The 22,803-nt window shown below is 39.7% G+C and overlaps 1 protein-coding gene across 1 annotated transcript in view; it reads right to left on the bottom strand.

The window, feature by feature from the left end:
- CLRN1 (clarin 1) overlaps positions 1 to 22,123 on the bottom strand; it is a 43,399-nt gene extending 21,276 nt beyond the window's left edge. Inside the window, exon 1 of the mRNA XM_003894952.4 lies at positions 21,334 to 22,123. Coding sequence (XP_003895001.2) covers positions 21,334 to 21,586 — 253 coding nt within the window. The 5' untranslated portion in view covers positions 21,587 to 22,123. The remainder of the gene's footprint in view (positions 1 to 21,333) is intronic.
- Between the last annotated feature and the right edge of the window lie 680 nt (positions 22,124 to 22,803).

Below are 22,803 nucleotides of genomic sequence, written 5' to 3'. Positions count from 1 at the left end.
AAATCATTCTACTATAAAAACACATGCATGCAAATGTTCATTGCAGTACTATTTACAATTCTGAAGACACAGAATCAACTTAAATGCCCATCAATGACAGATTGGATAAAGAAAATGTGGCATATATACACCATGGAATACTATGCAACCATAAAAATGAATAAGATCATGTATTTTGCAGGAAGATAGATGGAGTTGGAGGCTATCATCCTTAGCAAACTAACACAGGGACAGAAAACCAAATACTGCATGTTCTCACTTATAAGTGGGAGCTAAATGATGAGAACTTATGAACAGAAAGAAGGAAACAACAGACACTGGGGTCTTCTTGAGGATGGAGGGTGGGAGGAGGGCGAGGAGCAGAAAAGAATCTGTACAACAAACCCTCATGACAGGAGTTTATCTATGTAACAAACTTTCACAGGTACCCCCAAATCTAAAATAAAAGTTAAAAAAAAATAAAATAAAATTCCTCAGCTCTATTAGTCCATTCTCTCGTTACTATAAAGAAATACCTAAGACTGGGTTTTTTGTTTGTTTGTTTGTTTTGAGACAGGGTCTCACTGCATTGCCCAGGCTGGAGTACGGTGGCTCCATCTTGACTCTCTGCAACCTCCACCTCCCAGGTTCAAGTGATTCTCCTGCCTTAGCCTCCCGAGTAGCTGGGATTACAGGCACCTGCCACCATGCCTGTCAAATTTTTATATTTTTAGTAGAGATGGGGTTTCACCATGTTGGCCAGGCTGGTCTCGAACTCCTGACCTCAAATGATCTGCCTGCCTCAGCCTCCCAAAGTGCTGAGATTACAGGTGTGAGTCACCACGCCTGGCCTGAGCTGGGTAATTTTAAAAGAGATGAGGTTTAATTGGCTCACAGTTCTCCAGGCTGTACAGGAAACATGGCAGAGTCAGCTTCCAGGGAGGCCTCTGGGAATTTAACAATCATGGTAGAAGGGAAAGCCGGAGCCAACACTTTACATGGCCAGAGTAGGAGAAAGAGAGAGAGGGGAGGTGCCACACACTTTTAAACAACCAGATCGCGTGAGAACTCACTCACTATACAGTTCCGAGGGGGGACAGTGCTAAACCATTTATAAGAACTCTGCCCCCATGATCCAATCACCTCCCACCAGGCCCCACCTCCAACAGTGGGGATTATAATTCGACTTGAGGTTTGGGTAGGGACAAGATCCAAACTCTATTATCAGCTCTGTTTGGAAGACTGCAGTAGTGGCAATGTGGATGCTAAAGGTCGCAGATGCTGACCTCCTGTTGTCAGTACTTGCAGTTGTCCACTATGCCCCATCTTCCGGCAGCATAGCAGTCTTATACTTCTGGCAGCATGGTTCGTCTTACAGGATGGATCCCAACCTATGATGGCTTGATTTTTCAACCTTATGATGGTCTGAAATTTATAAGCATTCAGTAGAAACTGCAGTTTGAATTTTGAATTTTGATCTTTTCCCAGGCCAATGATATGCGATAGGAAACTCTCAATGCCGGGCAGTGGCACCAAGCGCAGCTCCCAGACAGTCACAGCATCACGAGGGCCAGCAACCGGTACTCTACAGTGTCCTGTGTTGCCAGGTGATTTGGCTCAGCTGTAGGCAATGTGTGTCCTGAGCACATTTAACATAGGCTGAGCTAAGCTAGATGTTCAGTAGATTAGGTGTATTAAAAGCATTTTCAACTTAACAATATTTCAACTTATGACGGTTTATCGGGAAGTAACATTATCATAAGTCGAGGCACATCTATACTACAATAACCTGCCTTCTGGAGTCTCCCTTACACTCAGTCAGCTATTGACTTTGTTTTTATTAGCAGTTGTTAAACAAACAAACAAACAAACGCTGATTCCATTCATCTCCCCACCTGTTAAAAAGATAGCTACTTCATCATCTCTGATAGGGTGGTTAGGTTAAGCCTGTCCTAAAATTGAGGGTTGTTACCAAATTGAAACAAATACAGAAAGAAGTTGCACTGATTTGCCTCCTAGAAAAGCCAGAAGCTAAAATAAATTGTCATGTGGCGCAGTTAAATTTTTGTGAAATCTCTGAAATTCTCACTGTTGTGAGAACATGACCCAGCAGGACACTAATCCCTGCATGCCGTATTTACACTTCATCAGGTTTCTTCTTCTTCTTCTTGTTCTTTCAATCAAAAATCCCCGAGTCTGTAATGATCAGCCAGAACTCTGGTAACACCCTTCTGTTTTCTGACCAACACTAATATGACTTTTCCTTGGTTGAAGCTGAGAGCGGACCATTCAAATAAATATTGAGAGTTGTCACTTTAATGATGTTGGATATTGTGTATCTAGGAGGTAGATTTGCTTGGTCTTTCTGTTCTTTTAGATTTAGGATTACAACACAGAACAAGGATTTGAACATTTTGATCTGTGGAGGAGTTGTCATTGATCCGGCAAGTCACTTCTGGTCTCCAGAAAGTATTTGATTAGCTATTGACAAGTGAAAGGGAGTTATTTATCAAAACACACAGCTGCTGCCACATTAGTAACATAACTTTGTGCATTCAGAATTACCCTCCCTCTCTTTCATTCTCTTATCTTTGATTTATTCACTCTATGAGTCAATGTTTCTAGGTGTCCTCATCCTTAAACCATCCTGGACCCCGGAAAATTGCCCTTTTCTCTCCATTATCACCAAACTTCTTCAAAGAACAATATGCAAGTAATAACAGTAAGGAAAAAAAGCCAATAATTATAAAACGTTTGCTATGTTTCAAGTACTTTTTTTTTTTTCTTTGAGATGGAGTCTCGCTCTGTCACCCAGGCAGTGGGTGGAGCCCACTGCAGCCTCCACCTCCGGAGTTCAAGTGATCCTCCCACCTCAGCCTCTCAAGTAGCTGGGATTACAAGCATACACCACCAAGCTCGGCTAATTTTTGTATTTTTAGTAGAGACAGGGTTTCACCATGTTGACCAGGCTGGTTTTGAACTCCTGGTCTCAAGTGATCCACCCACCTCGGCCTCCCACAGTGCTAGGATTACAGGCGTGAATCATCACACCCTTCCAACAAGTACTTTATATATATATATATAACATAAATTAGCACATTTAATTCTAACAATATGAGGAAGGTATTATTTTATCCTTAAAGTATAGATTTCAAAAAACCAAGGCACAGAGAAGTTAAGTAATTTGCTCAAAGTCACACAGTGGCATTGATTTTATTTTTTCCTTGCTATTTTTAAGATTAAAGTAAATTTAGCAGAGCATAAATAATCCCTTTTTAGTGTACAGTTCTGTGAGTTTTGACAAATGCATACAGTTGTGTAACCACCACAATAATCAAGATGTAGAACAATTTCACTATTCTAAAACCTCTCCCCACCCCTCCCAGGATGTTTTGCCCCTTTGCAGTTAACCCTTCCTCTACCCCCAGGTCCATATGTGTAGCTGTAAGAAGCTGCCGAGTGTTTTCCAAAGTGGCTGTACCATTCACCTTCCCACTAGCAATGTACGAGAGTCCTACTTGTTCCACATTCTGGCTGGCACTTGGCAGGTTTTCTAAAGTGGTAGCCATTTAATAGATACGTAGTTTATCTCAGTGTTGTTTTAATTTGCATTTCCTAAGTGTCTAATGATGTTGAGCGTTTTTTTTGTGAGCTTGTTTGCCTTTCATAGGTCATTTTTGATGATGTGTTCGTATCTTTTGTGCATTTCTTATTGGATTGTATATTACTGAGTTTTGAAAAGTCTTTTTGCCTGCTAGATACAAACCCTTTATCAGATAAGAAATTCACAAATATTTTCCCTGTCCGTGGCTTGTATTTTCATTCTCTTATCAGTGTCTTTTGAAGAGTGGTTCTTATCTTTATGAACTCCAATTTATCAAGATTTTTTACATATCAAGTTTCAAATGTCAAATCTAAGAAGTCTTTGCCTGATGCAAGGTCACAAATATTTTCTGCTATATTTCTCTCCTTGAAGTTTTTAGTTCTAGGTTTACATTTACATCTGTGATCTCTTTCAGGTTATTTTTTGTATATAGTACAAGTTTGAGTCAAGGTTAATTTTGTATTTTTGCATATAGATATCCAATTGTTTCAGAACTTAGAAAACTGCACATAGACTTAACATATAACCCAGCAATCCCATTGCTCGGTATTTACCTAAGAGAATTGAAAACATGTGTCCACACAAAAATCTGTATGCAAATATTTACTTTATTCGTATTTGCCAAACACTGGAAACAACTTAGTATCCATTGACAGGTGAACGGATAAACAAGCTGTGGCCCATCCATGTGATGAAATACTAGTCAGCAATGAAAAGATACTGCTACTCACAATAACTCGGACAGATCTGAAATAACTATGCTAACTGGAAGAAGTCAGACTCGAGAGGCTGCATGCTGCATGATTCCTTATATATGACATTCTGGAAAAAGCAAAATGATAAGGACAGAAAACAGATCAGTGGTTGCCAAAATGATAAGGACAGAAAACAGATCAGTGGTTGCCGAGGGGTTGGGTGTAGGAGAGGAGATGGACCAAAAAAGGGACAGAGGGAATCCGGGAGGGTTGGGTGCATTCTATATCTTGGTTGTGGTGGTCATTATAAGCCAATATACATTAGTCAAAATGCATTAGTCTAATGCATACATTAGTCAAAATGCATCCTAAGAAGGATGAATTTTACTGTATGTAAATTATGCCTCAATAAACCCGACTGAAAACAAATCAAAGCTGGGTGGAAAGAGGTTTGAGAGGAATTCAGGGCAATGGAGATAAAATAGTAGTAGCAAGAGAGGGTGATAGGACCCAGTGTGTTTTTGTTTTGTTTTACTTTGTCTTTAGAAGTTGAAAGATGCAGGTTGGCAATTGAAATGGAATTTCAAATTCCCTTATTAAAAAAAATTAATCCAACATACTTGGGGGATTGTCAACATGTTACATGGAAACTGACTCCCATTTAATAGTAGGTTTAAAGTTCCAGATTTGGACAAAGAATTCATTGCACACCTGAACGTGACAAAGCTCTTTTTTTTTTAAAGCAGAGAAAGGGGATTGAAGGAAGATGAATTTTCTTCCTACCTTGTTTCTGTTAGTTTGTCCCAAAGCCTCACTGTCTATAGAGGGCCTTTTTTTATGAACAACATTATAACAATAAAATTAAAATTAAAATTGGAATTTCACCCATACTCCTAACCAATATAAAAAGCAAAATTTGTCTTTATTTTTGTTCCTTTGAAATCTTTGTTCATCTTACTATTTCCTATATTACTATTATCTCAATGCAGTTTTGAAATCACCTTCTGTTCTTTCAACTCAGAATATAAGCATTTTCTATGTTATACATATTGTCTTCATAACTATCATTTAGATAACGCATACGTTTTTAACCAAACGGATGCCCTGCAATCTGTTAGGTCGTCTTCTATTGGTTCCGCATTACAGCTCATGCTTCCAGGAACATCTCTAAGCACGTACCTTTTTCTTTTTTATTTTGGAGATGGGGGATATATAGGAATAACCTTTTTGGGTGAATTCCCAGGAAAGGGATTACTTGGGTAATGGTGCTTTCTGAAAGAACGCTAGTTGTGGTATAGATACAAGGTAACCTCAAGAACATGAGTGGCATTTTGTAATACATATATATATTAAACTCTACTTTTTCAACCATGACTCAAAGCTTGATTCCCTCTCCGTGAAGTCTGGAAAGCAGAAATTTCTGACTAGATACCTAGTCAGAACAGAGAGCTAGAAGAAACTAGTCACTGGATTCTCTATCCTAGTAGCAGAACAGAAGGCACCTAAGCCACAGGAGAGAGAAAGCAGAAAAGGAAATCCACACTGCATACCTTGGCATGCACAGAGAGGCTGTCATACCCTCATTACTCGAGTCTGCTATTACGAAACAGAGCTGAGTAAGTCATAAGTTAATGACTTGGAGTGAAAACAGTGATAGGGATGCTCTCGTAGGAAAGCTGCCCTCCTGCAGTCATTTGGTGGGGGCTCTATTTTTTGGGCTGTGACCCTTGCCTTCCTGCCTTTACTCTCCTGCTCAAATGAGGACCCCTGAGCCTCTGATCTGTGGGCCCCCATTCTGCAAAGCCTTTTCTAGTTTTTTCCTCTCTATCCCTTGTCAGATATTCCAAACCTCCCCTATTCTTAAGGACCTATCACACTCCACCTCCATTTCTTTCAGCCTATGAACCTGGCTTATGAAGTGCTCAAACATATTTTGTAAACTAAACTCTCTCATTTCACAGAGAAAGGTGAGGCTATCATGAAATGCCCTCAACTTGGCAGAACTCCATTGCCACCCATCTATACCTTCTTCTTGGTGTATACCCAACCTTCCCTTTATTCTTAGTGAAATAAATGTTTTCTCCTGTCCAAGCCAAGGGTGGCCCTTCTCCCTGTACTTTCAGACTCATCCTTTCTCATCTTTGCAGGGACCTTTCTAATTCACTATTTACCCTCCCATCTGTCTTCAGTCTTTTCCTCCCTACTGCTCTATCTTCTTAGTACAGAATTATACTCAAGGTCTTCCCGTTGCATACACACACAAACACACACACACACACACACACACACACCCCACCCACAGCCTGGCCTTAGGGTTCCTCTGTCTATTTCCTGACCTCAGTCTTTCCCTTTTATACCTGCAACCCTTATCTCTGGGTCATGATCTCCCAGTCCCTCCTTAGCTCCTTCAAGGACCTCCCTTCCCCACCACTTCATCAAGACTGCTTTGGAAAAGGTCCCCTGTGATATTCTGGCTGTAACATTCAAAGAACCATTTCCAGTGTCTCTCCTTTGACATCTCTATGGCATCTAGGCCTGTTGACTGTTACTTCCTTGGTGAAGGTCTGTCCTTCCAAGGTTTCACCTCACTAACTCTCCCCTCAATCTCCTTGGCAAGTCTCCCCTCTCTACCCATTTATAATAGTGTTTTCTAGGACACATCTTTGTCTACCTTCTTTTTTTGGCAGGGGGAGGGACAGAGTCTCGCTCTGTTGCCCAGGCTGGAGTGCAATGGCGTGATCTCGGCTCACTGCAACCTCTGCCTCCCGGGTTCAAGCAATTCTCCTGCCTCAGCCTCCTGAGGCTGGGATTACAAGTGTGCACCACCACATCCAGCTAATTTTTGTGTTTTTTAGTAGGGACGGGGTTTCACCATGTTGGACAGTCTGGTCTTGAACTCCTGACCTTGTGATCCACCCACCTCAGCCTCCTAAAGTGCTGGGATTACAGGCGTGAGCCACTGCACCTGGCCTTTGTCTACCTTCCTGTTCAACTCCCTTCCCTAGGAAATCTCATCTTCCGTTATGGTTCCAACTACTGCCTCTAATCTGCTGATTCCCGCTTCTCTGCCTCTACCCCAGGCCTCTCTCAAAACCTGCAAATTGGTGTAACTGATGGACATCTCTGGTTGATGTTCTGCGAGTGATCAAATTAAACATGACTAAAAATAATTTCATATTCCCTCTCAACTTTTTCCTTCTGTATTCCTTCTCTCAGAGAATGTAACAACGGTCTATCCAGCAGAAACCTGGGTTCATCTTCTGTCATCAAGTTCTGTTGGTTTCTGTTTTGAATATTTTGGAAATATTTCCCTTCCTTTCTATTTCTTTGCCAATGCTTTGGTTTGGATCCCCAAATATTGGAGGAGCCTTATGACTGGCCCCCACTTCTCTTTTGATTTTCTTCCAGTCCATCTTCTGTCCCATCACATAGCTGCTTGCCTTCCTTAAAAGGCTTCCTGTTGCCTACAAGATAAACTTCACTGCCTGAAAGCAAACACAGTCTGTCCTGTTCTAGTTCCTGCCTTCCTCTCCAGTCTTACCTTTTCCCTCCTCCACGCTCTCAGGCATCGTCAGTACTAGGGGGCCACAATAAGTTCTTCATGCATTTGCTTATGCTGTTCATTTACTTAGAATGTTTCTTCAATGCCATCTAGTGAAATCTATCTCATCTTTAAGAACTTTCCTCTGGTTTTCCTATGCCTATTCCTCACAGAGAGTACCTATTCTTCTTGGAGTTTTTATAACAAATACAATAATTGTGATAATAATGAGTGCTACTTCACCATCTATAGCTCATGGTAGGATTTGCTCATCTTGACCTCTCTGCAGTTAGATGTGGCTGTGTAACAAGCCTTGGCCAATAAAATGTAAGTGGAGGTGGCATGTGTCAGTTCCAGGTCAGAGAATTTAATTGCCAGTGTGAGAGCCTCCACAACTCTTTCTCTGTTACAGTAACTGTCAACATTCCAGATGGTGGCTGTATCTTGGAATGCAGCTCCAGCCAATCTCCAAAAAATATGAACCGTGAGCAAGAAACTCATCTTTGTTGTTTCAAACCTATGAAGTTCAAACTTACTTGTTATTAAAACATAACCCAGCCCATCCTGAATGATATGCTAGTATAGCTCTCCCAAGTGGCTGATCATTTCTGAACACTTCTGCTTAGATTCTGGGTTGTTGAACAAGTATCGTCTAATTCCTTTCACATTCTCAGAGTCTACCAGAAGGCTTAGGCACATCATGGGAACTCAATCATCTTTTTAGGGGAGGGAGGGGTGAGAGCAATGAAGGCACATAAACTCTTTAACTTACAAATAATTTGTCTCACATGTCAAGTAATGCTATTTTCAATAGTTTACAGCCGGGCGTGGTGGCTCACACCTGTAATCCCAGCACTTTGGGAGGCTGAGGCAGGTGGATCACCTGAGGTCAGGAGTTCAAGAGCAGCCTGGCCAACATGGTGAAACCCTGTTTCTACTAAAAATACAAAAATTAGCCGGGTGTGGTGATGGGCTCCTATAGTCTCAGCTACTCGGGAGGCTGGAGCAGAAGAATCTCTTGAGCTCAGGAGGTGGAAGTTGCAGTGAGCCGAGATTGCATCACTGCACTCCAGCCTGGATGACAGAGTGAGACTTTGTCTCAAAAAAAAAAAAGTTTACTTGAGGTTAATAAGAATAAGATAAAAAGTGTTTTTACTGACTGCTAAGTGTGTTCCTTTATTATCTGCCATTAATCTGAGTTTTATTTGATATTTCTAAATGTATGGCTTTCATTTCAGTTGCCTTAACATTCATTTTACTTCTATCTGCTGGGGTTTTCTATTATATTTTATTCTGAAACTTTGTTATCCCTTTATCTATTACTGATTCCAGTCATATCTGTTATCCTACAAATCTTAAAAATCCTAGTAAATTCAACCTAAGTCTATATGTAATGGCATTAACCAGGAGTCTCAGGCAGTTGGAATACAATGTACCACCAAAAGCACAATGGGTAGAGGGGTCAGTGGGGAGCCAGGCATTAACTGCGCGGCAGCATGGCGGGTTGGGCAGAACGTGGCTTTTGGAGTCAGAGAAGTTTGAAATTCATCTGGTTTTGCCATTTAGTATGCATGTTAGTCTCTATATCTCAGTTTCCTTAACTATCAGCATAGATAATAATAGAAATAAATCACGGAGCTTACAAGAAACACAAGCGAGATCATTTATGTGGAAGATTGCTGTTAATTTTAAGTAATTGTCTAAATATTTTTAACATCGTGAGAAGAGCAGAAGGGTTATATTTCCCCTGAAAAGAGTGAGGAATGTAAGAACTCGATGTGGTGAGGGTCCCAGGAGGAATCATTGAGGGTGGGTAAGAGGGATTTGGCCCACGGGTGGTCAGAGTACAGGTCTCCGCATTGGGACAGAGGAATACTCCACAGGAGTCCTTGGAGTACATGGAATTCAGGCAAACTTTCTATCTTGCAGCTCAGTCTTTTACTTTTTTTCCTGACCAGGTAGGCAACTATTGCTATAAATAATGCTGGAACTTTGGATTTATGGTTAATTACTTATTTGAAACCAGTCACATACTTTCCTCACTGTCTGATATATTGCTCTCATTCTTGCTTCTATTTCCCTTGTGCAATTTCTTGGACATCCTCTGTAATGGCTGGTCTAAAATGATCTTTGGACTGATAACACACCTCTAAGGAGAACCCCTGAGAGTTTCTTTGGAAGGAGCAGAGCCCTTCCACAGGAGACAGACAGATGGAGGTCAAAAGTTAACTTTATTTCTGATAAAACTGTTAGAGAACATAGCTTAGATCTTCCATCAAGTTCCCCGAATTAGGCAGCTTCACCCACGCAGTCACAGACAGGGCCAGATAGCTGAAGGCCTCCCTGTCAAGGACAGAGCTGACTCCTTTAACCCAACCAGTTGGTGAGCAGGCTCCTGTAACTGGTGGGCAGATTTGGAAACAGGGGAAGCCGCTGGAGCTGACAGCCAAGTATGCTCAGTTTCTTACTGCAGATTCATCAATCAGATTGCTTATTGCCCTGAGGCCAGGTGGCTATGGACAAAGCAAAAGACCTTCATGAAAATGGAAGCGAAAGATCCCGGCTTAATTTTGATCAGAAAACCCCCCAACTGTGTGGAAGAAATGCTAAATACTGCTCCTTCCCCCTCCCCTCCTCCTTGTGGCTTCCCCCTTCCCTAACAGTAAGGGCTTCTAACTCTTGGCCTCACCTGTCTTGGCCACCATCCACCTCAGTCGTTCTCAGCCTTGGCTGCACATTAGAGTCCCCTGAGGAACTTTTAAAGCATTCCAATGCTCAGGTCCCACCCCCAGCGATCCTGACTCAATTGGTCCAGGATGGAGCCTCAGGATCAGTAGTTTTGAGGACTCCCCAGATGATTCTAAAGTGCAGCCAGAGTTATGGACCACTGATCTAATAGTTTTGGTTTCATCAACCTTTTTGCCTTCATCTGGCCAGATGTAAAATGCAGAAAAGGCCATCTGTGAAGCTCTCAGAACTAAGGCAGCCTCTGATAATGATGTCAGCAATGGTGCAGCAATTTCTTCCTAGATTAAAGCTCTAAAGGCAGTTTCAGAGGTCCTGTTTTTGGTCTCAACTTGTCCTTCTCTACATAAAAGGATGTGTTTTTTATAAAAGTATTTGGCCTCTTGGTGCTCAGCTATTCATTTTCTTGAAAGAGAATAAGAGGGAAGATTTCTTTCTTCTTACAGAAATGCTCTTGATCTGACTTTCCCCTCAGCCCATCTGCAGCCAGTCATTATGAAAATCCAGTAAAAGACATTCTCTGACATCAGCTCAATGCATTCATCTCCTTTAATATCACCCATAGTCTCACACTTAGGTATTGAGCCAAGCTTCCAAAGGCTATGTGGTCAGGTTGAATGAAATCCATGACCCCAGAACTTAAAAGAAGGAGACCTGATGGTATGATGAAACCATTCAAAATCTGATTTTCTCAGCCCCTTACCTGAATTTCTCTCAGCTGAAGTGTATCCACCTCACTCAAGCCTATTCAGAGGCAGTCCCATCAGTGAGTCTTAATCACCCATGGTGGCTTAGGGACGACATCTGCTGTGGCACATATGTGTCTCTGATAACAGAACCCATTTAACTGCTCCGAATCCACAGGGGTATGATTATGTTGGGGTAATAACTTCTGAGAATGGCTTTGCCACAGTTATAACATGCTGAGAGGGAGCGAAATATGAACCCTGCATAAATTAGTCTACCAGGTACAAAGTTTGCTATTAGTCAGTTCTATCATACCTCTAATAAGAGTGTATATCACCATAGACAGTTGTGTTTAGCTGCATGATGAGATGAGAGGCAAATTTGTCAGTTTAATGTATATCAGTTTTGTTTTTTTAAAAAATACACCTGTAACTTTATGAAAACCTTAATATATTTCAGAGATAAAAATGAACTTTTGTTTTTATTTTATTTTTTTCAAACAAGATTTTAATTGATGCTACAATTCTGTTCCCTTGGCTCTTAATACAATACTAGTTTTTGAAATGAATCAAATGCTTTGTGCCTGCTTTTCTTTTAGTCCTTGACTCTGTTTTAAAACTGTTCACTCCACCTCAGGAAAGAGTCTGCCATTTTGGAAATTTCTGTGGTGAAATCATTGCTGTGGTCAGAGTAGCTAACTTTGAAGATCATACCATGAAGATTTTAGTGGGCAGTGATCTTAAATTAGCTAACCACACATGTGATCAGATATCTCTGCCTTACACCTAAACTGCCAACATTAAGGTAATATAATTACATAACCCAAAGATTGATCATAAGCATGTGACTTCCTCAACCAATATTATTAAACAGGCCTGACTTGGCTATTTTACCTTGCGAGGATCAAAGATTAATATTTAGACATCAGAATCACTAAAATGTGAAATAAAAAGGCAATGAATGAATTCAAGTCATAAGGCCAAATACTCTCAGACAGTTACATGAGAACCAGCTTTTGTGAGACTTCAATACTATTCTTAAAATAGATGGTGAACACTCCTATTCAACACAGTATTGGAAGTTCTGGCCAGGGCATTCAGGCAAGAGGAAGAAATAAAGGTATTCAAATAGGAAGACAGGAAGTCAAATTGTCTCTGTTTGCAGATGACATGATTGTATACTTAGAAAACCCCATTGTCTCAGCCCAAAATCTCCTTAAGCTGATAAGCAACTTCAGCAAAGTCTCAGGATACAAAATCAATGTGCAAAAATCACAAACATTCCTATACACCAATAACAGACAAACAGAGAACCAAATCATGAGTGAACTTCTATTCACAATTGCTACAAAGAGAATAAAATACCTAGGAATCCAACTTACAAGGGATGTGAAGGACCTCTTCAAGGAGAACTACAAACCACTGCTCAAGGAAATAAGAGAGGATACAAACAAATGGAAAAACATTCCATGCTCATGGATAGGAAGAATTAATATCATGAAAATGGCCATACTCCCTAAAGTAATTTATAGATTCAGTGCTTTGCCATCAAGCTACCATTGACTTTCTTCACAGAATTAGAAAAAACTACTTTAAATTGCATATGAAACCAAAAAAGAGCCCACATAGCCAAGACAATCCTAAGCAAAGGAACAAAACTGGAGGCATTATGCTCCCTGACTTTAAACTATACTACAAGTATACAGTAACCAAATCAGCATGGTACTGGTACCAAAACAGATATAGAGACCAATGAAACAGAACAGAGGCCTCAGAAATAATGCCACATATCTGCAACCATCTGATCTTTGACAAACCTGACAAAAACAAGCAATGGGGAAAGGATTCCCTATTTAATAAATGGTGTTGGGAAAACTGGCTAGCCATATGTGGAAAACTAAACTGGACCCCTTCCTTACACCTTATACAAAGTTAACTCAAGATGGATTAAAGATTTAAACATAAGACCTAAAACCATAAAAACCATAGAAGAAAACCTAGGCAATACCATTCAGGACATAGGCATGGGCAAAGACTTCATGACTAAAACACAAAAAGCAATGGCAACAAAAGCCAACATTGATAAATACGATCTAATTAAACTAAAAAACTTCTGCACAGCAAAAGAAACTATTATCAGAGTGAACAGGCAACCTGCAGAAGGGAAGAAAATTTTTGCAATCTACCCAGCTGACAAAGGGCTAATATCCAGAATCTATAAGAAACTTAAACAAACTTATACGAAAAAAAAAAAAAAAAACCCAAAACCATCAAAAAGTGGGAGAAGGATATGAACAGACACTTCTCAAAAGAAGACATTTATGCGGCCAACAAACATATGAAAAAAAGCTCATCATCACTGGTCATTAGAGAAATGCAAGCCAAAACCACAATGAGATACCATCTCACGCCAGTTAGAATGATGATCATTAAAAAGTCTAGGAAACAACAGATGCTGGAGAGGATGTGGAGAAATAGGAACACTTTTACGCTGTTGGTGGGAGTGTAAATTAGTTCAGCTATTGTGCAAGACGGTGTGGCGATTCCTCAAGGACCTAGAACCAGAAATACCATTTGACCGAGCAATCCCATTACTGGGTATATACCCAAAGGATTGTAAATCATTCTACTATAAAGACACATGCACACATATGCCTATTGCAGCACTGTTCACAAAAGCAAAGACTTGGAACCAATCCAAATGCCCATCAATGGGACGTGTACACCATGGAATGGTATGCAGCCATAAAAAGGATGAGTTCATGTCCTTTGCATCGACGTGAATAAAGTTGGAAACCATCATTCTCAGCAAACTAACAGGAACAGAAAACCAGACACCACATGTCCTCACTCATAAGTGGGAGTTGAACAATGAGAACACAAGGACACAGGGAGGGGAACATCACACACCGGAGCTTGTCAGGGGTTGGAGGGCTAGGGGAGGGATAGCATTAGGAAAAATACCTAATGTAGATGACAGGTTGATGGGTGCAGCAAACCACGATGGCACGTGTATACCTATGTAACAAACCTGCACGTTCTGTACATGTATTTCAGAATTTAAAGTATAATTTTAAAAACTTTAAAAAAATAGATGGTGAAACTGAAGAATAATCTTACGTATTTTCTTCATCACTTTGTATCCTTTTTTCATATTCTAAGGGGGCAAAATGTAGCAGAGGAAGAGCATGATCTATCATATGCATCTGAATTTGAATCCCAACTCTGCTGCCTACTAGCTATGTGACTCTGGAAAATTGTTGTGACCTCTCTGTTTCCAGTTTCTATATTTCTTCAAGAGAAATAGCATCATAACATCTCCCATGTAAGGGTTGTAGATAAAACAAACAAAATACCTGGCCCCTATGAGGCACAAATAGTATTCATTATTGAACATTGCTTTTATCAATATCATAATATTAATTAAAGTAATTCAATATTAATGAGTATATTCTGATATACTTTTATCATTCTCAAAGTCTAATCTTTTGTGACTAGCAGAGACCCACCCAATATTTTTTTCTTCTGAGAAGTCTGAGAGTCCTTGGGGAAGATAAGTCACCTTCAGAAATTAGAAAAGAAAGCAGAGCAGCAAATTGTGAGAACAGTTGTGGAGTCATCCTGCAGTAGGTAAAGTGCGTACACCAGGGTTAAGTTTCAGAAGTGCCACTTAGGACTTGCCCCTGTCAGACTCCTCTTCCTCTCCCAGGTATGCTCAAGTCAGTGATTTTACTACTATTAGGGTGTGGGATGATTTAAAGGGAGGGAAGGTATATGGGTGTGCCTGTGCACATGTGCATACATGCAAAATTATAATTCTTGAACAAAGTTGATTCTGTACTTTTTTATATGAACATGGGAAGATAGTTACTAGGGGAAGGGAGAAGTAAAACTTCTTTTTCTGGATTAGGTAGGCAGAACCAGAAGTTCCTTTCCTCAAAGTCATTTTCTCCATATTCCTCACCAATTGGAGGATAATTTCTGCCAAGTTCCTCTTCTGGGTAAAGAAAGCCCTTGGAGAGGCCAGGCATAGTGGCTTATGTCCATAATCCTAGCACTTTGGGAGGCCAATGCAGGGGGATTGCTTGAGCCCAACAGTTTGAGATCTGCCTGGGCAACCCCATTTCTACCAAAAAAAAAATTCTTTTAAGTTAGCCAGGTGTGGTGGCACATGCCTGTGGTATTATCTACTCAGGAGGCTGAGGTGGGAGGATCCCTCAGGAAGGGGAGGTCAAGGCTGCAGTGAGCTGTGATCGCACCACTGCACTCCATGCTGGATGACAGAGTGAGACCCAGTCTCAAAACGAAACAAAACAAATACTCTTGGAGTCTTAAACATACTGGTCATTCCTAACTTCTTGCCATCATCAGTTTAAGAAATTAGATTTAGGAAAGTGGAGTTTTTCAGTGAGGCTGGAAGAGGAGTTTCTTGGAAAAACAGAGAAAGCAAAAATGGGAGGAAGTAGGATGTCAGCTTCTTCTTGCTTTTGACCTTCTTCTATTTGTGCTTTCTCAATAATACCATCTCATTTGTTTCAGTATTTGTGGCTGCCCCCACTTTCTGGAACCCAGTGATCCACCTTACCAGAATTCCAAAGCATCCCATTCTTCAATTTCCCTTTCTTTAACATGCAACAAAAAGTAAAAGATTGTAATGGGAGAGAAAAGAAACATCCACTTTAGTCATAAAATCCATCTGGATCCTGATAAATGGTAGACATTTCAGAATACTTTAAAAATCATGAGTTTTGAGGATCAGAGCAAAGGCACATGTAACTCAGCATGTCTAATGATGGTGGCCAAAAATCTGTCAGTGGAGTCATCATGTGACTAAGATTAGAAGGGTTATGCAACTGTAAAGCTGGAAGGAACTTGTCTAGAACAGCCAGTCCCTCATTATATAGATCACAGAGCATTTAAATGGTAAGAGATGTCAGAAATCACCTAGTATCGTCTCCCATATACAGATGCAAGAACTGAAAATCAATGAAGTGATGGAATTTTCTAAGTGTAATCTCTTGTGAGTGGCAGAGACCCACCTCAAATCCAGGTTTCTTAATTTCAATAGTATCAGTTTACCAAATATTTATTAAGTACCTGTTTGGGCCATGCACTGTCTGAGGCCCTGGTGTGAAGGCGCACTGGGATGAATAATACACAGCTCCTGCCTTCTTGGGGATTAAGATCTCCTTGCAGAGAAATACACATTCTCAAATATTTATAATATAGTTGTTTTGAAATAATAGAGCAAACATCAAGGTCTGGGAAGGACAGAGGAGGAAACAATTATTTGGCTGAGAGAAGCTGAAGGTTTTTCTTTCACAATAGTGCTTCTCATACATTATTATCTTCTATTCCATTAATTGCTTTTTTTGTAATAGGAGGTAAACAAAACCTCTATTTGCTGGACTGTTTTAATAGGTGAGTGAGACTAGACAACAGGACTCCTAAGCTAAAAAGCAGAAGAGCCCATGCTTGCTGGTGAAATGGTGCATATGGCTTCTTTCCCTCTTCCCCTAACCAAGTAGTCTTTGCAGATGAACTTCATAGGCTTCCCCTCTACACACCCCCATACCTGCTTCCACACAGACCATAGGAGGAAACACAGGATATCAGACAGAGCCACATCAAAGACCTTTGTAGCTTTGCCATAGGCAGGGTGATAGGAGAGATGCAAGGTGTGCAGAGTCATGACCAGTAAGACACCTGGGGCAGGTCAGGTCAGCAAGAGACAAGAGTCACACTTGGAGGAGACCATGGAGATAGAAAGTACCAACTCTCAGTGACAGGCACTGAGCCCCTGAGCCCCAGCCATTTCATCCCAACATGTGTTTGAGAAGCCACCTGCTTGCTCATAGAAGTAGTTTCAACATTTTCTCTCCAATCTGGGTCAAATGCCTCATTTAGTAAAGAAACGCTGCTTTTCTAAAATATGAAGTGAACTAATTTCTGTTCAGCTTTTTATAAATTTTCTATCATGAGGTCCAAATTAAAATGCTTTTCAAAGTACGACTAAAGTTGCAAGCTGTGATACATGATTGGTTAAATTTTATTTTTCACATTTTAAGAAAATAATTCCATATGTTTTTACCAGCTCATGAACTGTCTTGGCAATGAATAGATCAGTATATCTAGGAACGATTGATACCATATGATTCTTGGGTATCATATTTTGATGATATTCTGCAATGTTTCAAATTACCAAAACAGAAACCCACCCACACACACTGAGCTCAAAATTGGCAGTTTTTGTCTTGATGGCTACATTTAGAGTTTAAACATCATCATTAAAATTTTACAGGTGACATATCAAGAAAAATTAAGCCCACCAGTTGTGCCTGTTTGAAAGGAAAACATTCCTTCATTATAATAAATGAAATTGTGTGCTAGGTATGAATGCTGGTGACCTCTAGAAAATGAACCACTGACCCATAAGTGGATGAGAATCAGCCAGAGTAAATGAGGCAGAAGTTTTCCCAGCATAACTGTGCATGCTGGCAGGGCAGATTCTTGTTATAATTAAAAGAGATAGAGTGGTCAACAGGGAACATTTATAGGAACAAACATGACTACATTGCCAAACTATTTTTCTGGTCCATTTTTCATTCTCACGTTATGCCATATATCTGGGTTTTAAAAGTGATGCAAGCATTGCACATGAAAATAACACACATGGACTTATACAGCAGAAGCCAGGAAAAATTCAATCAGAATATGAACACCATCAATGACCAACTTGTTCAGAGCAAATCCCCATCTAAATCTGTACTGACCAATACAGTAGCCATAAAAATGAGCATGTGACCTTATGCAAATGAGACATCACCTCCTCCAGACTCTGCATATATACCTGGCTGGTGTCCACCGTACTTAGGGACCTCCTCTTTTGGCTTTGGAGCCCCCCCAACCTCTGTCTCTGTATGAGGGAACCTCTTCCTTCTGCCTTCTCTTTTCTTTCTTGCCTATTAAACTCTCTTCTCCTTAAAACCACACACAAAAAAATGAGCATGTGAAATGTGGCTAGACTGAATTAGATGTAATATAAATGTAAAATACACTCTAGATTTCCAAGACAGCATCAAGAAAAAAAGAATGTAAAACATCTCAATAAATTTTGATTATATGTTAAAATGATAAGATTTTTGATATCTTGGGTTTAAAAAAAATCATTAAAATTAATTTCGTCTGTTGCTTTTTACTTTTGTTTTCTAATGTGGCTACTAGGACATTTCAAAGTACATATATGGCTTGCATTTGTGGCTTGTAGTATATTTTTATTGGGCAATGCTGATATAAATGAAAAGTTTAGGTATGCAAAATAGTGTTTATCCACCTAACAGAACTGAAATATAAATTCCTATTAATTGATGATAACATGACAACACAAAGAAAACTGGCCATGAGACCAGCCTGAAACCCTGTCTCTACTAAAAATACAAAAAAAATTAGGTGGGCGTGGTAGTGCACGCCTGTAGTCCCAGCTACTTGGGAGGCTGAGGCAGGAGAATCGCTTGAACCCAGGAGGGGGAGGTTGCAGTGAGCCAAGAAAACTGGCCACGAAGTGATTTTTACCTTGATAAGTTACCTTTTCCATTCTTCCTACACTGGTACGATTCTGTGAATTCAAATGTTTGCTTAACAACTTTCTAAAGGCAAAATAAGAAAGAAGACATTCTGGGAAATGAATTGTACGCTAATTAGAAGTTGGGCTCTGGAAGAAACAGAAAAGAGTCATTCACCTGAGCTCTCTGGAGGTCCCTGATTTTTGCTCCAAGGAAGCCACTACTGAGAAAATAAGGCTAGACCTTTTATTCATTTATATGAACAGGGCTTATACATTTCTATCAGGAAGAATATCAGAGGATTCTCATCCAAGCAAACGTTGATGAAACATCATTGACAGGGTAATGACATTTTGAATGGAAAAAATGTGAACCATGAAGCTGCATTGCAATGGGAGTGTAAACTTCAAGGGTGCAACGTGTCCCAAAGGCATGTTGATTAGGAAGTTTTAACACTGAGAGGGGTGTTTATTTAAATGAATATTATGCTCTTTGGGGAGTCCATTGGATCTGTTTATTTTCATTTTCCCAACTCTCTCTCATGCTGCATTGAAAAAGATACTTTTATGCTTAGGGAAAAAAAAAAAAAAAAAAAAAGCTATACTGTAAGTATTCTTTGCTGGGCCTCAGCAAAATGAAAGAGGTTTTAATATGTATAGTATATACAGTACACTTAATATGTATAGTCTATTGTATATAGATGGAGCTGTCACTGCAGAACAAACAAGTAAATGGAAGAATTTCTTCACTAGGCTGGGGGGGAATGTTAGGGGTATGTGGGAACTAATGCAATTCTGTGAGATAAGTGAGAGTACTGTTTAAACCCTACCAGTTCTGTGAGTCCTCACAGAAAGCAAAGGGAGGGGTATCCAGTTAGAACAACTTCATCCTCGACAGGACCAGTATAGGACACAACCACAAAAATCACTTGCTGAACCCCAGAAGAATGTGGCTGTGTAAGGATTAAATGAGACAAAGCATATAAAGTGCTTAGCATGTAGTAAGTGTTCAGAAAACATCTTATTATTGTTTTGAAACATGTCATATGGTATGAGTAAAGTTTATCTCCATTTCACTGTAGAAAATGTAAAGGCTCCAGAAAATTCACCAGTATTTTTGCTTTTGTCTAAATTCATTTGTGAGAAGTTTTACTCACGCCTTGGCTGCCGGTGACTCATGGTTAAATCATCGCTCTCATCTTTTTTCCTTTTCGGTTTTTTAATACAGTTGCATATCACATGACATTCCGCTTTGTTTTCTTCCTCCCCCTTCCCGAGGAAAACTAGGCAACTCTAACAGCCCCATTACCTTAATGAATAAAAGCCATTCAGTGAAAAGACCTGGTATCCACTTCATCGATTAAAAAGCTGATGACTAACTCTTGGAAATTTTCTGGAGCCCTATGAAAATTCATATCACTTAGTAACCTATGTGAGCTGAAGGTTGGTGTCCAATGACTGCTAAGAAGATATAAGGAATGTCGCAGAAATATAAATAGACCAGCATTGAAATTTAATTAGGCACTGCATATGTTAATAATAAATTCAATTAATTTAGCCTTCTACCTATACTAGAAGGAAAAAAAAAACCTGGGCAAAATAATAATTCATTTTAAATGCTTCAATTGGTAACCTCCTTTCCTGAAGAGTGATTTATGCAGTAATTTACTGACTGTGTCTTCATAAGATTGTTCCAAACCAGCCCTTCTGAAATAATAATAACTTCTGAATGTGTGTTGTGAGAGATATAACAAATGACTTCTTATTAATTTTCATTTAATGAGTTGCCTATTCACATGGTAATTTTTAAAAATTCTCTTCTTAAGATAAACAGGTTATAAATACTGTGGATAACACTTCCATTTCACAAAAATCAAGACAAGAAAATCGCATATTCTCTACATGATTTGCAGGTCAATCAGTTTAAAATTTTCTATACTAAATAGGCATCCATTTCTTTCCCAGTTAGCACAGCAGATCATTTTAAATTTCTACAGCCAAATGATTCCAGATTGGTTAAAAATGAAAACTGAATATTTAGCAGCAGCAGAGGTCTTAGCAGAAATAATGGGAGGGAGTGGGGAGCAGGAAACAAAATCATGAAAAAGGTGGCAAAGCAGGTAGGGTTAAGTAGGGAGCCCATAACCTTGGTTCTTTTTATAAAGAATAAAAGGCATAAAGATCATTCTTTACAGCTTTCCTATTTCCCCAAGTTTACTTTTTAAAAAAGACTCCATAATTTCTTACATAAATATTAATACTTACGAATCTTAATTGCTAATATTTCCAAAAACCTTAATTATGTAACAATGAATTAACTCTATGTTACAATAAAAAGAGCAAGTATAAAACAATAAAAACTAGGAAGAAGAAATTCCTCAGAGTCATAGGTTTTTCATATGGTTCACCCCAGTTTAAAAAGTCCCGCAATAAACAGGGCAAAACTGTCAAATATAATTCCTCACAACACTGGGAAGAGTCTGCCTAAAGTATTAAATAATTCAAATGCAATTGCTACTTACACGAGAACCGAAAGGGCCTTGCTCCTAACCCACACTGCCTCACGCCCTCTCCGTGGAAAAGCCCGTACTGCATTTCACCCATAAACTTGTCCAGCTCCTGCCCTGAGGCATTGACGAGCAGAGCTCCCGTTTTGCAGAGGATAGTGGCTTTGATCCACAACGGTGTCCCCAAGGCTGTCACAACTCCGAGGGCACATGCAAAGCTTAACACTCCAGCCATGCAAAAAATGATTTTCTTCTGTTGACTTGGCATGATGAGAAACGGCCTCTGTGAGGGCGAGGTTCAAAAACAAGACCTTTGTGAGCAATGGGAAGGGACTGCCCCTTTGACTGCATTTATTACAGAAGCTGAACGGACAGATCCCAGCTGAAAAGGCAACTTCACCATTGATGGTTCTCGCCAGGTTAAATGTCAGTAGATGAAGGCATCTTCATCACTCATACTTGGCTTTTCTCCTTTTCTGCTGCTTCTTCTCCCTAATTGGAAATCTTTGGATGAAGGATCTATAAAATAAAAGTCTTTCAAACTGCCTTCAAGTATCTCCTCTGTGTCACTTGGTAACAAAGGTCTAAGATAACAGATGGAGTCCCCCGTGTAACTTGATAAATGCTTCCCTTCCTCAGCCTTTTGTCTGATTGGGTGAGTTGAAACTTTCAGAAACAGGCTTGAATCTGATGGTAAATTTTCAGCAACTTGAGAAGTTCATTTATCGATATTTTCATTTTTGTTTTTATTTGTCATTGTTTTTGGTGGTGGGGGAAGGAGCTTTAGCAGAGATAGGGAGAACCTATGTACATGTATTGATAATTGATGTCAAAATTTTTTAATTACAGCAGCATAAAAATATTAAACAGAATTGGGTTCTACATGAATATTAAGTGCTCTAGACCAACCATGGGTTCTAGTCCTTCCAACTTAATTTCTCCCAGATCCATGGTTTATACCTGATGTATCAATAGAGAATTTGATTCAAATTTTTCTTGGCTTACAGAAATATGAAAATGCAGGAGCAAATATCTAGATTTCTAAATGCTTTCCTTTAACAAGCTTAACTGCATTAGGATAATAGCAAGGGAATGTGTTTCTGGGTCCAAGGAATACCAGGATCTGTAAAGATAAGGACATATTGATGGAAGGACGGATGGTGGTCAGATAGGTGACTCTATGGATTCATCATAAAAATGCACAGGTCTCAGCAAAGGCAATCTGTTTGGGAGATTAGAAACAGTTATGAGCAAAGATTAAGTAGCAGGTAGGCCCAGTTAAATGGTCAAGACCTGGAAACTAAAGTTCAGAATTCAGTAACAGCTTTTTAACTTTACATTTCCAATGAGATTCCTCCTTCTGCAGACACAAGACTCTCTCTCTCTCTCTCTCTCTCTCTCTCTCTCTCTCTCTCTCTGTGTGTGTGTGTGTGTGTAAGTGTCTAGTGAATGTTTATTTAATGCCATGTTATTGTCCTGAGCTCT

This window comes from Papio anubis, chromosome 2, assembly GCF_008728515.1.
Source record: "Papio anubis isolate 15944 chromosome 2, Panubis1.0, whole genome shotgun sequence".
Taxonomy (NCBI): Eukaryota; Metazoa; Chordata; class Mammalia; order Primates; family Cercopithecidae; genus Papio; species Papio anubis.
Note: the sequence above shows the minus strand (reverse complement) of the source record. Positions and strands in the feature narration are given on the sequence as shown.